At 34.4% G+C, this 14,169-nt stretch overlaps 1 protein-coding gene across 4 annotated transcripts in view; it reads right to left on the bottom strand.

Annotated features, from left to right (window-relative positions):
• LOC131941283 (uncharacterized) overlaps positions 1-13,963 on the bottom strand; it is a 31,257-nt gene extending 17,294 nt beyond the window's left edge. The window contains exons 1-5 of one of the 4 annotated variants that reach the window (XM_059300457.1): positions 13,942-13,963; positions 8,837-8,923; positions 3,386-3,444; positions 3,117-3,245; positions 2,872-2,965 (exon numbers count right to left, since the gene is read on the bottom strand). In XM_059300457.1, coding sequence (XP_059156440.1) covers positions 2,872-2,965; positions 3,117-3,245; positions 3,386-3,444; positions 8,837-8,923; positions 13,942-13,948 — 376 coding nt within the window. In that variant the 5' untranslated portion in view covers positions 13,949-13,963. The other 3 variants (XM_059300456.1, XM_059300458.1, XM_059300460.1) reach the window with 3 other exon arrangements.
• Positions 13,964-14,169: the final 206 nt, after the last annotated feature.

The following is a 14,169-nucleotide window of genomic DNA, read 5'->3' as shown; positions in this document are numbered from 1 at the left end:
GTTGTGCAATAAGAATAAAAATTATGTCATTAAATTTAAGTATTTATCTGTCAAAATTTGATATTTTTATATATGTAACCGATTTTTTAATGTGATTTATATTTGTTTGAAAAGTATCAGTTACGTCAACAAATTTCACCGTTTTGCGAGTACCGGTCGACCCCACACTGTTTCATTTGGTCGCGGCCTCGCAACTAAGCATCGTAGAGGCAAAATTATAATATCATTTTAATGAGCGAATTCTAGCCGATCGTTTGATGTATAAATTGAAAAAATAACTTATTTCATTTTAAAAAATCAGTTTTTAAACTTTAAATCACGATATATACACAAAAACAAACTAATTCTGTTTCAATTTTTACACCGATGTAAAGTTCACTTTTATAACTACTTTGTGTTGTAAATTCAAGTATTTCTGATTTACGGTCGCGAAGCCGTGCCCTCAATAAGCATATAACCCCCGAGTCAACTTTCAGCCCCGAATTAGTAGCTCGCCGAACGGTTTTAAAGGTTGACGACCGATGATGCTAAACGGATTTTACCCTTGCTAGAGCCTTCAAACAAGTTGTAAGTACCATTTTTAAAGTTTCATTTCCATGTTACAATCCTTGTTACTATGTGGACAAACTCAATTATTTACAGGGAACGAATGTTAAAGACTTATAAAATATTAATGAATCACAAAATATTCATAATTATAATAATTATTTTTGTAAATAGATTTTTATCAATTTATTTAAAACAAAAGACACAAAATTTTAAGGACTAATGTGATTATTTTTTTATTTTCTGTTGTGCACTCTGATTCTGATTCCTCTGCTAAATAATGTGAAATGGTCTGCGCCAGTCTCCTTAATAAAATGTACCAGATCAATTTTTAGATGGTGGTGCAATTTATTAAGATCGCACATGTTGTGACTTAGTTTTAAATGTTATATTAGTTGTTAGTGTAAGTAGTACTAGTAGTGTTTCTCATTATTTATTTTATATGCATATAGTAACAATGAAGGACAGTTAAGTTGTCCTATAGGATGTTGAGAACCACAGTATGGCATCTTCATCATTGGATATCTCAACCAGTGTGGCACAAGCTACGAATATTTCATTCAGTAGAATTACTGTTAAAGTATACTATCAAGTATATATTAATTTTAACAAAAAGGTGTTTTCAGTTATAGTTATAGTTATAGGACAAATAGTAGGCCTACACAATAGGCTAGTAGTAAATTTAATTATATTTTATTAATCACTAAATCAATTATTTATTCCATAGCTGGAGACATTTATGATGGCTTATCCAGATCTTTCCTTATAAGGGAAGGGAAGATGGCCACCCCCCCCCCCCCCTACAGTTCCCAAAACATCGCTTACTCTTGATGCTCCACAAGATCAAGGTTGAGGGAAACAAGACATACAAAAATGTGGAGTTGTCGTATTAAAAACTGTTCCCCCAAAGTTATTAACCCGATAGGTTTGAATGTAGCATCAACTGCTGCATCACTTGTAGGCATCACGTCTTTATTAGACTACATTACATTACGTTACTCCACTCAATTTTGATTCTGTTTCTCCTGCACTAGAACTGTGGCATTTTTAAAAATAATATTTTAACTCATGTGATTTTTGAAAATAATGAACACATTCTTCCTGTTAATGTTACCAACACAATAGTTTTAGAGTTATTCTATGTCCAAAGCAAAAGAAAAATTATTTTTTTTTAAATTTATTTTTTTTGTATGAAAATAAAAATGACAAAAAACGCATTATTGTAATTTTCAATTATTTTTTTAACTTAGAAAGACTCATGATGATGATGCCTCAGATGACTGAAAAAAGTGGGCATATAAATTACAAACTTTGCAGCAACTATACCAATTTCTACACTTCTATGTTATTTAGTTTAGAAAATATGGGTTCTCAAAAAATGGCACTTTTTGAAAATCATTTTTTAACCAAATTTTGCTTTTTTATAAATCACATGACTTTTTTATTTATTGAGATTTTTTTTATAAAATTTGTGGCATAGAGCTTACAATTAAAAGTTTTTTCAGGACATACTCATTACAGAAGTCTGCAATCAATAGTTAATTTCAGTATGGACTACCTAATATAACTCAAACAACTCAAAAAAACCAAAGCAACCAAATTAACCATGTCAACAAAAATAAAGGGAGAGTGATCTCCCCTAAACCTTCTCAAATATTTTTGTATAACACTATGGGGGGTTGTAACTCGGGATATAGACATGATTTTTAATTACTTAAAACTTTTTAAAATAGAATAGAATCTCGTAGAAAAAAGAATTGTGCAATAAGTGAACAGAATGTAATGTGTGTATAAATATAATTGTGCGGAATATTAGTACTTTTAAAATTCATATGCATTTTTTTTTGAGAAAACAGAAATAGCGTAAAGTACTTCGTCAGGTCAATGTAAATTACTCAAAATTCAACAGAAGGCAGAAGATCTAATATTTCAATGTGAAATTTCACCTATCTATCTAAAAGAGTACTCAAGCTATAGGCTTTAAAAAACCAAAAGTAGAATAAGTTTCACTTCAGGTTACCGGAAATTGCTGAAAAGTTGACACAGAACTACAAATTTGATATAATATTTATAAATGAAATTTCAATAACCTAGCTGTAGCGGTACTCAAGTTATCGAGTTCACAGACAGACATACATAAATACACACACACATACGGACAAAATTGCAAACTATGTTTTTCTGACTAAGGGAGGTTAAAACGTACGATTTATAAAAATCTCGATTTCATTTTTTTGTGCGATTACAATTCTTACCCCATACTTTGTATATGAGAAAGTAATGACCAAAACTATTAAATCAACCAAAATGAGCAAATGAACTGACCATCATCTCTCTTTCTTCCCTCATGAAGCACCAGACCAAAGGCGGAAGAAAATTCTTTTTTCCTCTTCATATTATCAATAGCATCTCTACCTTTCTAAAGACAAGAAAAGAAATTTTTTTACTTCACATAGTCGTGTATGGTTATTTTCAACAGACCTACACGTCTTCATTTTTGACTGACCTTCATGTGTGGTCATTTTCATTTTTTAACAACCTACACATGAAGTCTGGTTATATCAACTGACCTGCATCTTTGTATTGATGACAACAAGCTTTGACTCGTGATTGACAGCGTGAGTCTGCAGATTGCAAGGTACACACACATACACAGTCCACCTGCCATCCTTGACTCGCTGAACCAGACTTTTATGACTCTGTCAGAGAATTTTCTTTTAAATCTTTGTTGCAGTTATCTCTTAGCCCTTAAAATTCATATCTTAGTTTCAATTATTTCTTAGTCCAATGATTCAAATTTTAAAAATATTTCCTGATGGTTTTTTCATTAAAAACTTACAAATTGAAATCCTTGGTCAACTAACTCAACAAATTCATAGTCCTGCCTTAGTGGACATTCTGAAAATAAACAAGACAAGAAAAAAGGAATGATTAATGCACTATTTAGCACTGTCCTGTCTAGTAACAAGACAAGAAAAAAGGAATGATTAATGCACTATTTAGCACTGTCCTATCTATTAACAAGACAAGAAAAAAGGAATGATTAATGCACTATTTAGCACTGTCCTATCTAGTAACAAGACAAGAAAAAAGGAATGATTAATGCACTATTTAGCACTGTCCTATCCAGTAACAAGACAAGAAAAAAGGAATGATTAATGCACTATTTAGCACTGTCCTACCTAGTAAATAGGTCAAGAAAAAAAACATTAATAAATAAACCGGGATTGATCTCCCCTAAACTTTCTCAAATATTCTAATATAAAATTATGAGGAATGGCAACTCAGGACATAGACAATATTTGTTATCCATTTTTAATTACTTAAACTTTTTATAATAGAATAGAATCTCGTAAAAAAAAGAATTGCACACCAAGTGAAAAGTTTCCCTTTCAAACCTGAAGGTCTATGGGGCAAGTGAAGTAGAGTTCACTTGTTTCTGTGACCTCGGCATATGAAGAGATAGTGTGGTCAGCACTATGCCCAGCCACCTTTACTTTCCCTAACAGGAGTTAGGTACCCATCAGAGTTGGGTGGACGGTCTACTGACTTGAACTCGGATTCGAACTCGAGACTAACGGATTAGCAGTCTAGCTCTTTTCTGCTAGACCACTCCGTCCCACACCAAGTGAACGCCTAATAAAATGTGTATAAAAGTGCGGGATATTATAAGTACTTTATAAATTTACATGCGTTTTTTGAGAAATCGGAAATAGCGTAAATTAGTACTTCCGGTCAACGGAAATTACTCAAAATTTGACAGAAGGTAGAGAATTAGATCTTTTACTTACATATGACATTTCATGCATCTATCTAAAATAGTATGCAACTTATAGGCTTTTAAAAAATTCAAAGTAGAAAAAGTACCACTTCCGGTTATCGGAAATCGCTCAAAAGTTGATCAGGATCTACGATTTTGATAAAATACTTATATATGAAATTTCATCAACCTAGCTGTAACGGTACTCAAGTTATCGTGTTTACACACAGACAGACACACAGACATACGGACAGGATTGCAAAGTCCAGTTTTTACGACTCGATAACGCATAAAACGCCAAAACGTTGATATATTTGTATTTATAATTTTTGCCTGATTAAAATAAGTCCTCTATACTCCGGATGTAATGAAGGACTGAGGAGTAAAACGGTGAAAACTGTCAAAATTTCATGTTATTTTTGTGCATGATTACAATACTTTCTCTATACTTCGTATATACGAGAAAGTAAAAAATGTAATAACAAGCTTTTATATAATGATTATGCACTAAAAAATATAGAAAATTCTTTAAATACAGAGATGCCTACCCCTGGTAACCAAAAGTAGGAACAGTTATACCTAAAAAGAGGAATTTGAGGCAAAAAAGAGCAACATACACCAGGATGCTACTTAATTAAGTCAAAATCACATTTTATTATACCCAGTAGCATACATACAAGCATAGATATAGTGTTCAGTAGGCCTCTAGCTATATATAACTAGTCTCTAGGCCATGGGTTCCCAAACTGTGGGTCGCGACCCCCGAAGGACTTTCTGGGGGGGGGGGGGGGGGGGGTTGCCAACTGGTAGACTAAACCCTAGCAATGAAAAAAAAACATAAATGTATAGAAGAATATCTGAAATTCGGCTTTACTAACATCAATGGAACATGAAGCTAGTTGCAAACGTCAGAGACTTAATAGATCAGGAAGTTTTTACCATTAGAGCAAGCATCATATGAAGTCTTACAACGGAGAAACATCAATTGAAAAGATGGGCTGAATACTTCGAAGAGGCCCTAAACAGACCAGACCCTGAAGAAACTGCTGACTTCACTGACATGAACATACATTTTGAAATGTATAGAGGACCCATCCTAGAACAAGAAATAATAGAAGCTATCCAAAAAACAAAAAGCAATAAGGCTCCAGGAGAGGACAGAATCACTGCGGAGATGCTAAAGGCAGACCCAAAAATAGGTGCAGAAACTCTATCAGGGATCTTCAATAAAGTATGGAATGAAGAAAAAGTCCCAGATTCTTGGAAACGGGGAATCATTATCAAATTACCCAAAAAGGGCGACCTTAATGTTTGTGAGAACTGGAGAGGCATTAATCTTCTGTCAGTACCAGGAAAAGTCTTCTGCAGAGTCCTATTACAAAGAATGAGGAAAGGAATTGATGGGATCCTTCGTGAAGAACAAGCTGGCTTCAGGGCCAACAGGTCATGTAACGACCAAATATTTGTCTTGCGCACTATAGTGGAACAGTCCCTTGAGTGGAATTTGTCTCTCTACATCAACTACATAGATTTCGAGAAAGCATTTGATAGCATCCACCATCCATCATTATGGAAGATACTAGAGCTATATGGCTTTCCAGGAAAAGTCATAAACATACTTAAGGACATGTAGTATGATAACCAATGCTGTGTGCGACACGAAAATCAGCAAAGTGAATGGTTCAAGGTAAAAACAGGAGTCAGGCAGGGCTGTGTCATCTCACCTGTCATCTTTTTGGAGGTAATAGACTGGATTATGAGAAGAGCCACTGAGGATAAGCCAAGAGGAATTGTTTGGGAACTTACCAACCACCTAGAGGACTGTGACTTTGCTGATGACTTGGCTTTACTTTCACATGCCCAAAAAGACATCCAAGCAAAAACCACAAGAATAGAGCAAATTGCCAAAAGCGTTGGGCTAAAGATAAACTCCGGAAAAACCAAGCTAATGAAAATAAAAACCGAAAGTGCTCTCAAGACCTTTGCGAATGGAGCAGAGCTAGAAGAGGTCGAAGACTTTAAGTACCTCGGCAGCTATATATCAGCAAATGGCAGCATGGAGAAAGAAATTGCCACCAGAATAGCAATGGCAGCACAAGCTTTCAACAGACTCGCTAAGATCTGGAAATCATCCTCACTGCAGCAGAGAACTAAAATAAGGATCTATAAGTCAAATGTACGTTCTGTACTCCTCTATGCTGCAGAGTCATGGAAACTAAACAAGAAAGGAGAGAGCCGACTCAGAGGCTTTGAAAGTAGATCCCTCCAACGCATCCTCAGGATAAAGTGGGACGACAAAGTCCCGAACAAGGAAATATGGCGAAGGACAGGATTAAACGACATTGTCTCAGAAGTTCGAACGAGGAGATGGAGATGGCTGGGCCATGTCCTACGCATGAGCAAAAAAAGACTCCCCAACATGGCGCTGAAGTGGAACCCACCCGGAAAGAGAAATAGAGGAAGACCACTGGGAACATGGAGGAGGGAGATGGAAGAAGAAGTACAGGCTATTGGCAAAACCTGGCATGAACTAAAGTGGCTCGCCCAGGACAGGGTGGAATGGCGGAGATTTGTTGCTGCCCTATACTCCACAGGGAGTGATGAGGACTAAGTAAGTAAGTCATATGAAGTCACATTTTCTGCTTCCCCTGATGTTGCCAGTATCCCTGATGAATTACAAGATGAATTCTTAAATTTTACGGAATGATTCCGCGTCACATACCGTGTTAAATAAAAACCTGCTCACACAATTTTGGTGCAGTATGCACCATTCATACCCAAACGTGAGATTGGTTGCCTTTCAAGTTTTAGTTCATTTTGTCAACACTTCTCCAATTAAAAATAAAACAAAGAAAAAAAGTAAATGTTGAGCAATACATGAGGTTGGGGTTTGAAAAAATTACACCACCAATTTTGAGGCTAGTTAATAGCATGTAATTTTACTCATCATATTAAAACAGTTATAAAGAATAATTCATATTGAAAGTCTACTAGAAAATCTTATCTTAGTGCTTATTTATTTCCTTACTAATTTTGACTTTTTAATTCTAGGAGGGTTGCGGGTCACTTACTTTTTATAAAAGGGGGTCGCCACTTGAAAAAGTTTGGGAACCACTGCTCTAGGCTACATCTAAATACTGCTTAATGTCAGCTTACATTTTAAAAAAAAACAGTTAACCAGTGACTGTGAGTAACCTGATATAATTTAAATCTACAATTCAATTGCATATATCAAAAAGAACGTTCAGAAGCTTGCTTGGCCACATTATCTATTAGTAGATCTAGCTTTAGTATCAGATGATACTTGTAAATATTGTAAGTAAACTAGGAAATGGAAACGTGAGCCAAAGGGAGATAATTGCTTTACCCTGATCTTTTTTTTCAATTCCATTTATTACTTTTTTAATTTTTTCATTAATTGTTGAAAAAGTGGAACAAACTTCGACAAAAGCAGGATGGCAGAACAGGAAACGATTTTCTGTAAAAAAGTTGAACAATTCCGCTTCAAACAGGAAAGTAGGCATGTCTATGAATATATAATAATGCACAACTATTTACATAGCTATAAAGAAAAGCTTGGGTCGCTATATTACGAAATGAATACTTTCTCTTTAAAAAACTTTTATTTGAAGGGTAGAGCAGTATTATATATTGAAAGAATTTTTTTACTTTATAGTGCACTAACCCTAACATCTATATATGTAGTTCTCTACGTGGACACCACCACAACGCAAGCCGACCATCTAGCCCCCCTCCCTCACTCTCCAGGCATGCGCAACAGACCATATCGCTATGGCTGGTGAGCTGTGGTACACGCCAAATGTTTACAATCGTAAAGCTAGGTCAAGTTAGTGATGGCTATTAGGGGCAGATAATTTAATTTTTAAAATATTTGAAACTAAGGGGAGTTAATAATTTCTGCTTGATCTTTTCATTGTCATCTGTAAACTTTCGTTACAGCCTGCTGCTTTCACAGAGGTGAGGTATTGAGGATAAACGTCCTTCACGAGCGACTGATAGTGTTTTAAAGCAAAATATTTTCAGTCGCAGCATTGGTAGTGTCAAATTCACAAATTATGAATTACTATCCCTGCACTTTGCCATGGAGCTAGAAGAAAATAAGCGCCATAATGCTCGCAGGGAGCTCTTTGGGGTACAGTGCACCCGTTGCAGTTTTACCGCTGTATATGGTAGTTAGGTATGGTATACTTTTATATAGTTAGATAGGTATTGCTTACTTGCATACTTTGATTTTGACTACTATTGTTAAACTAGCATGATTATAGACTGTACAACTTCAATAGATGCATTGCATGTCTGTCTTGTTACAAACATCAAATTTTAGGCACATAGGATTTCAACAGTGACAAGTTTGTTAGATTATTTTGTCTTTTTTTTCTTTTAGTTCAGGGCTGAGACATGGTGATTTAGTTTCAATCGATTGATGTAGTCGAACGCTGGATTTGATGAGCCCTCAGGTTGAATGGTTAGAAAATGGATGCATGTTAAGGTAACCAAAGGAAGACATACCTGCTTTTGGTACCTCTTCAACTTTTTCAGCAAAAACTTGTACATTCAAGCACCAGCAAGAGTACACAACCATATCTTGTAAGTTACCTAGTAGATAAAAACAATGGTTACTACATGATCAAGGAACAAAACAAAGGAAAGCAGTTGCAACACCAAGCAAGGAACTAACTGGTAACAATTCATTTATTGTCTTGGTGTTAACAAAATGATACATAAAACAAGTAAAAACCTTAAAAATTTAAACTTTATATCCACTGATAATAGGAAAATAAACCTCATCTTGTTTTCTTTGGCTGTTAAAAAAAGGGCTTTGATGCTCACATGTTTTTTATAGATATTTTTAAAGCAACTAACATCTTCCCAAAGACTGACTTTTAGTCAGAAAGGACCAGTGGTCAGGTATTGATTCAGTGGTCATATATTGATTCAGTGGTCAGATATTGATTCAACTGTCAGATATTGATTCAACTGTCAGATATTGATTCAGTGGTCAGATATTGACTCAGTGGTAAGATACTGATTCAACTGTCAGATATTTATTCAACTGTCAGATATTGATTCAACTGTCAGATATTGATTCAGTGGTCAGATATTGATTCAACTGTCAGATATTGATTCAACTGTCAGATATTGATTCAGTGGCCAGATATTGATTCAGTGGTAAGATATTGATTCAGTGGTCAGATATTGATTCAGTGGTAAGATATTGATTCAGTGGTCAGATATTGATTCAACTGTCAGATATTGACTCAGTGGTCAGATATTGACTCAGTGGTCAGATATTGACTCAGTGGTCAGATATTGATTCAGTGGTCAGATATTGATTCAGTGGTCAGATATTGATTCAGTGGTCAGATATTGATTCAGTGGCCAGATATTGATTCAGTGGTCAGATATTGATTCAGTGGTCAGATATTGATTCAGTGGTCAGATATTGATTCAGTGGCCAGATATTGATTCAGTGGTCAAATATTGATTCAGTGGTCAGATATTGATTCAGTGGCCAGATATTGATTCAACTGTCAGATATTGATTCAGTGGTCAGATATTGATTCAGTGGTCAGATATTGATTCAGTGGTCAGATATTGATTCAGTGGTCAAATATTGATTCAGTGGTCAGATATTGATTCAGTGGTCAGATATTGATTCAACTGTCAGATATTGATTCAGTGGTCAGATATTGATTCAGTGGTCAGATATTGATTCAGTGGTCAGATATTGATTCAGTGGTCAGATATTGATTCAGTGGTCAGATATTGATTCAGTGGTCAGATATTGATTCAGTCGTCAAATATTGATTCAGTGGTCAGATATTGATTCAGTGGTCAGATATTGATTCAACTGTCAGATATTGATTCAGTGGTCAGATATTGATTCAACTGTCAGATATTGATTCAGTGGTCAGATATTGATTCCACACTGGTCCAAGTTATAAAAAGAATGTTGTAATTATTTAGGTGCAATGTGAGAGTTTTGATGACAGTTTTGACAGATATACTGAGATAAGATGTGCAGATAATGTGTGGTGCATTAAATGCAATAGGTCCCTTTGTGAGTCAACTGAGCTCAGTCAAAACAAGAATGGATGACAATAAGACTTGTATTTGCACTTTTTACTTAACCATATAGTTCTAGACTATTCTAACAGGACAACATGATAGTCCAGAGTGAACAATTACAGATGCAATTTAATAACTTCACACTTTTGTAGCTCATTTGAATTTCTCCTCCTCATTCTAACAAAAAGTCAGATGCTGAAAATAACACTCACAAAATATCATAGTAACATTCTGGACATACGTCTGTTGCAGTCACTATAATTACTATAAAAGGGTCTACACCCTTTCAGTCTGCATATTGACCTATATAGAACAGCACCTCTCACTTTAATTTGACTTGATTATTTCTAATTATCCTTCATCAAATTTTGATTTTACTTTCATATTTCTATTGCCCACACTCTCTAGCACTAATGTGCAGTTTTATAATTATATCTCAAATAGCAGCAGTGGTATGCAAGCCTAAAGCCAATCACACAATTAAATCCGACGTTACAGTGATATATAACAAGTTTAATACATAACTTTAAACTTTAAAAATTCATAGAAAAAAAACTATTAGGCCTATAACAGGGGTCGGCAACCTTTTGATACGCAAGAGCCAAAAGTTACAGTTTAAAAACTTTCCCAGTTTTTAAAGAGCCACAACATTTTTACTTTCTCGTATAAATGAAGTATAGAGAAAGTATTGTAATTATGCAGTCCCTGTAATCGTGTAATCCCTGAGTCAGAAAAACATAGTTTTTAATCTTGTCCGTGTGTGTGTGTGTATGTGGTGTGTGTAAACACGATAACTTGAGAACCGTTACAGCTAGGTTGATGAAATTTCATATATACAAGTATTATATCAAATCATAGATCCGTATCTTTTGAGCGATTTCCGATAACTGGAAGTGGAACTTTTTCTACTTTGAATTTGAGTACTATTTCAGATAGATAAATGAAATTTCACATGTAAGTAAAAGATCTAATTTTCTGCCTTCTGTCAAATTTTGAGTAATTTCCGCTGACCGGAAGTAGTTATTTTCACTCTTTCCGATTTCTCAAAAAACGCATGTGAATTTATAAAGTACTAATAATATTCCGCACTATTGTACACATCTTTATTTGGCATTCGCTTGGTGCGCAATTCTTTTTTCTATGAGATTCTATTTTAAAAAGTTTAAGTATTTAAAATGGATTAAAAATCATAACTATATCCCGAGTTCCCATCCCCTGTTGTTTTATATAAGAATATTTAAGAAAGTTTAGGGGAGATCACTCCCGGTTTATTAGTTCAATATTCGGTATTTGATTAGGATTAGGTAAAAAAAGTTGATGTGTTATTTAAAATAAATAGTTTTAAATATGAAATAATATTTATTCATATAAAAACATAGACATGTTTCGCCAGAATAGTAAAATTAGTAATCAAATAATAATATTATTCTAGGACTATCTTAATCCACTTTAGAAGCTGTTAATTTTTATTTTATTTTTTCTTTACGGATATCACCGGCTCAGGAGGTGTCTCCCATTAGCCAGTAAGGCCTCAACATGGCAAACGCCGACTAACTGGCTTGGATATCAGTTTGAATAACTTGCATCGTTCGCTTCTATCGTTTGGTTCTCACCAGGCTTATTTTCCATCCCACTGAACGCAGGGTAAAGTCGTACCCCACCGTCCAGTAAATATGAAATTATATAGGCCTAACTATTAATATTTGTGCAAGGAGCTGGAGAGCCGCATCTTGACGTCGCGAGCCGCAGGTTGCTGACCCCTGGCCTAGAATGATAAATTTGGTATTTCTATCAATGGGTTAAGGTCCATTTTATCATTCTATGATAATTAGGAAAAATATCCCAATATGCCTACATTTTATTTTTAGTAGGCCTATTGTTCAAAACATAAATCCTCCTCGAAATGTAAAATAATTAGGTACTAAAATTTAAGAAGTCACCTGTTTTTCACATAGGGCCTATTACTAGTCGCGGGCAATTTTACGTAGGCCTACCTAAAACGATAGATTATAAATTATCATCTAGATCTAGTGATAATGGCTGAACTACTAAATTATTAAAATTAAATAATCTAGGGCATTCTAGGGCTAGGGCCCTAATTAAGACAGTATTATATTAGTCTATACTACTAGTCTATCTATGGCTATTGCATTGCCTATTATAAATTACTATTGCTATTAATTAATAATTACTAGGCCTATATTTAACTAGGCCTATTACTTTATTTATAGGCCTAATATTAATAATAATATTATTTATTACTATTAGGCCTACTGTAGTGTAGTGTTATTATTAGAAATTAGGATTACTACTAGATCTAGTACTAGTCTAATAATTTATTATATTGATTGGAATGGTAATCTATCGTTTTGGGTACGTAAAATCGCCCGCGGCTATTTATGTACGAAAACGTTACCTCATTGTCAAGGCTTTAATAGAAGTATATTGTCATACTTTTGTGTCAAATATTATAGATAAATGAATAATAAACCTAAATCAATGGCTAAATATATCGATATAGGCCAGAAATTAACTTTAAACAGCAGTGTCTGAGAGCAAGATTTGCTATATAAACTATTATAAACAGCAGCCATTTGTAAAATAGAGTGGCTTCCCCCTGAATCTGGCGCTAAAAGCTTATAAAAATAAAACTTAGACAAGATGGCTGCTATAGTAAATGAGCATGGTTGCATCTGTTGGAAACATCGCTAGTCTTCATTTATTACGGAAAAGTTTTAATTCAATTTTTTAAAAACAGGTACATAAATGAATCAAGGAAACATTTTTGAATTTTTTAAAACATAAATCCTCCTCAAAATGTGAAATAATTATTAAAATTTAAGAAGTCACCTGTTTTTCACATTACAAATCGCGGGCGATTTTACGTACCCAAAACGATAGATTACCGATTGGAATGGTTAGGCCAGATCTAGATACTCTAGATCTCTAGAATCTAGATTCTAGATCTAGATCTAGATCTAGTAGTAAAAGCTTGAGGAAAGTAGTTTACCATTAACTGTAACAAACAGCAAACTGATTGTAAAATCTAGATCTAGATATCTAGATTCTAGGCCCTATTGTCAATGATTGGAAGAAAAAATAAATAAAATGAAAGGAAGAAAAATTATGTCAGTCATTTTTGGACAGATTTTTGTTGCTTTTAATGTTAAAATAAAAGAGGCATTTTGACAAATGGAAAAGAAACAGAATCCAGGCAGATGTAGATAGATCTAGAGAAAAAGTAAAACCAATTTGTATAAATCTAAGACCTAAGAGATCTAAGATCTAGATCTATTAAATAAAGAGGAAATAATGGGGATTGTAGGGAAAAAAAGTCACTGGGGAAAAAAAAAACAGGAAAAAAAAACAGAAAAAAGTCACAGGAAAAAAGGTCGTGGAAAAAAAAGACACAGGAAAAAAAGTCACTGGAAAAAAATCACAAATGTAAATTAACATGGAATTTGTTAATACTTTTATGTATTACGTTAATCAACTTACAATTAATTAAATGTAATTTAACCATTTTAGATGTATACTAGACTTACCCGTCATCCCTTGGATAACTGTGGGTTTCGGGGGTCACCCATAAATGACATCACGTCTGTCACTCATCATCACAAAATAACCAGACCACACATTCAAAAAGACTTTTTTATCTTTTAAAAACACCGATTTCGGCTGAGCGTAGGTCTGACCACACTATCCCTTCATATACTGACGTCACAGGTGACCTACTCAACTCTACTTCACCTGCCCAGTGTCCCGCCAAGTCT

The sequence above is a fragment of the Physella acuta genome, unplaced genomic scaffold, assembly GCF_028476545.2.
Source record: "Physella acuta isolate Inbredline_101_S28 unplaced genomic scaffold, ASM2847654v3 ptg000355l, whole genome shotgun sequence".
NCBI lineage: Eukaryota > Metazoa > Mollusca > Gastropoda > Physidae > Physella > Physella acuta.
This window is presented reverse-complemented; position numbering and strand designations above follow the sequence as displayed.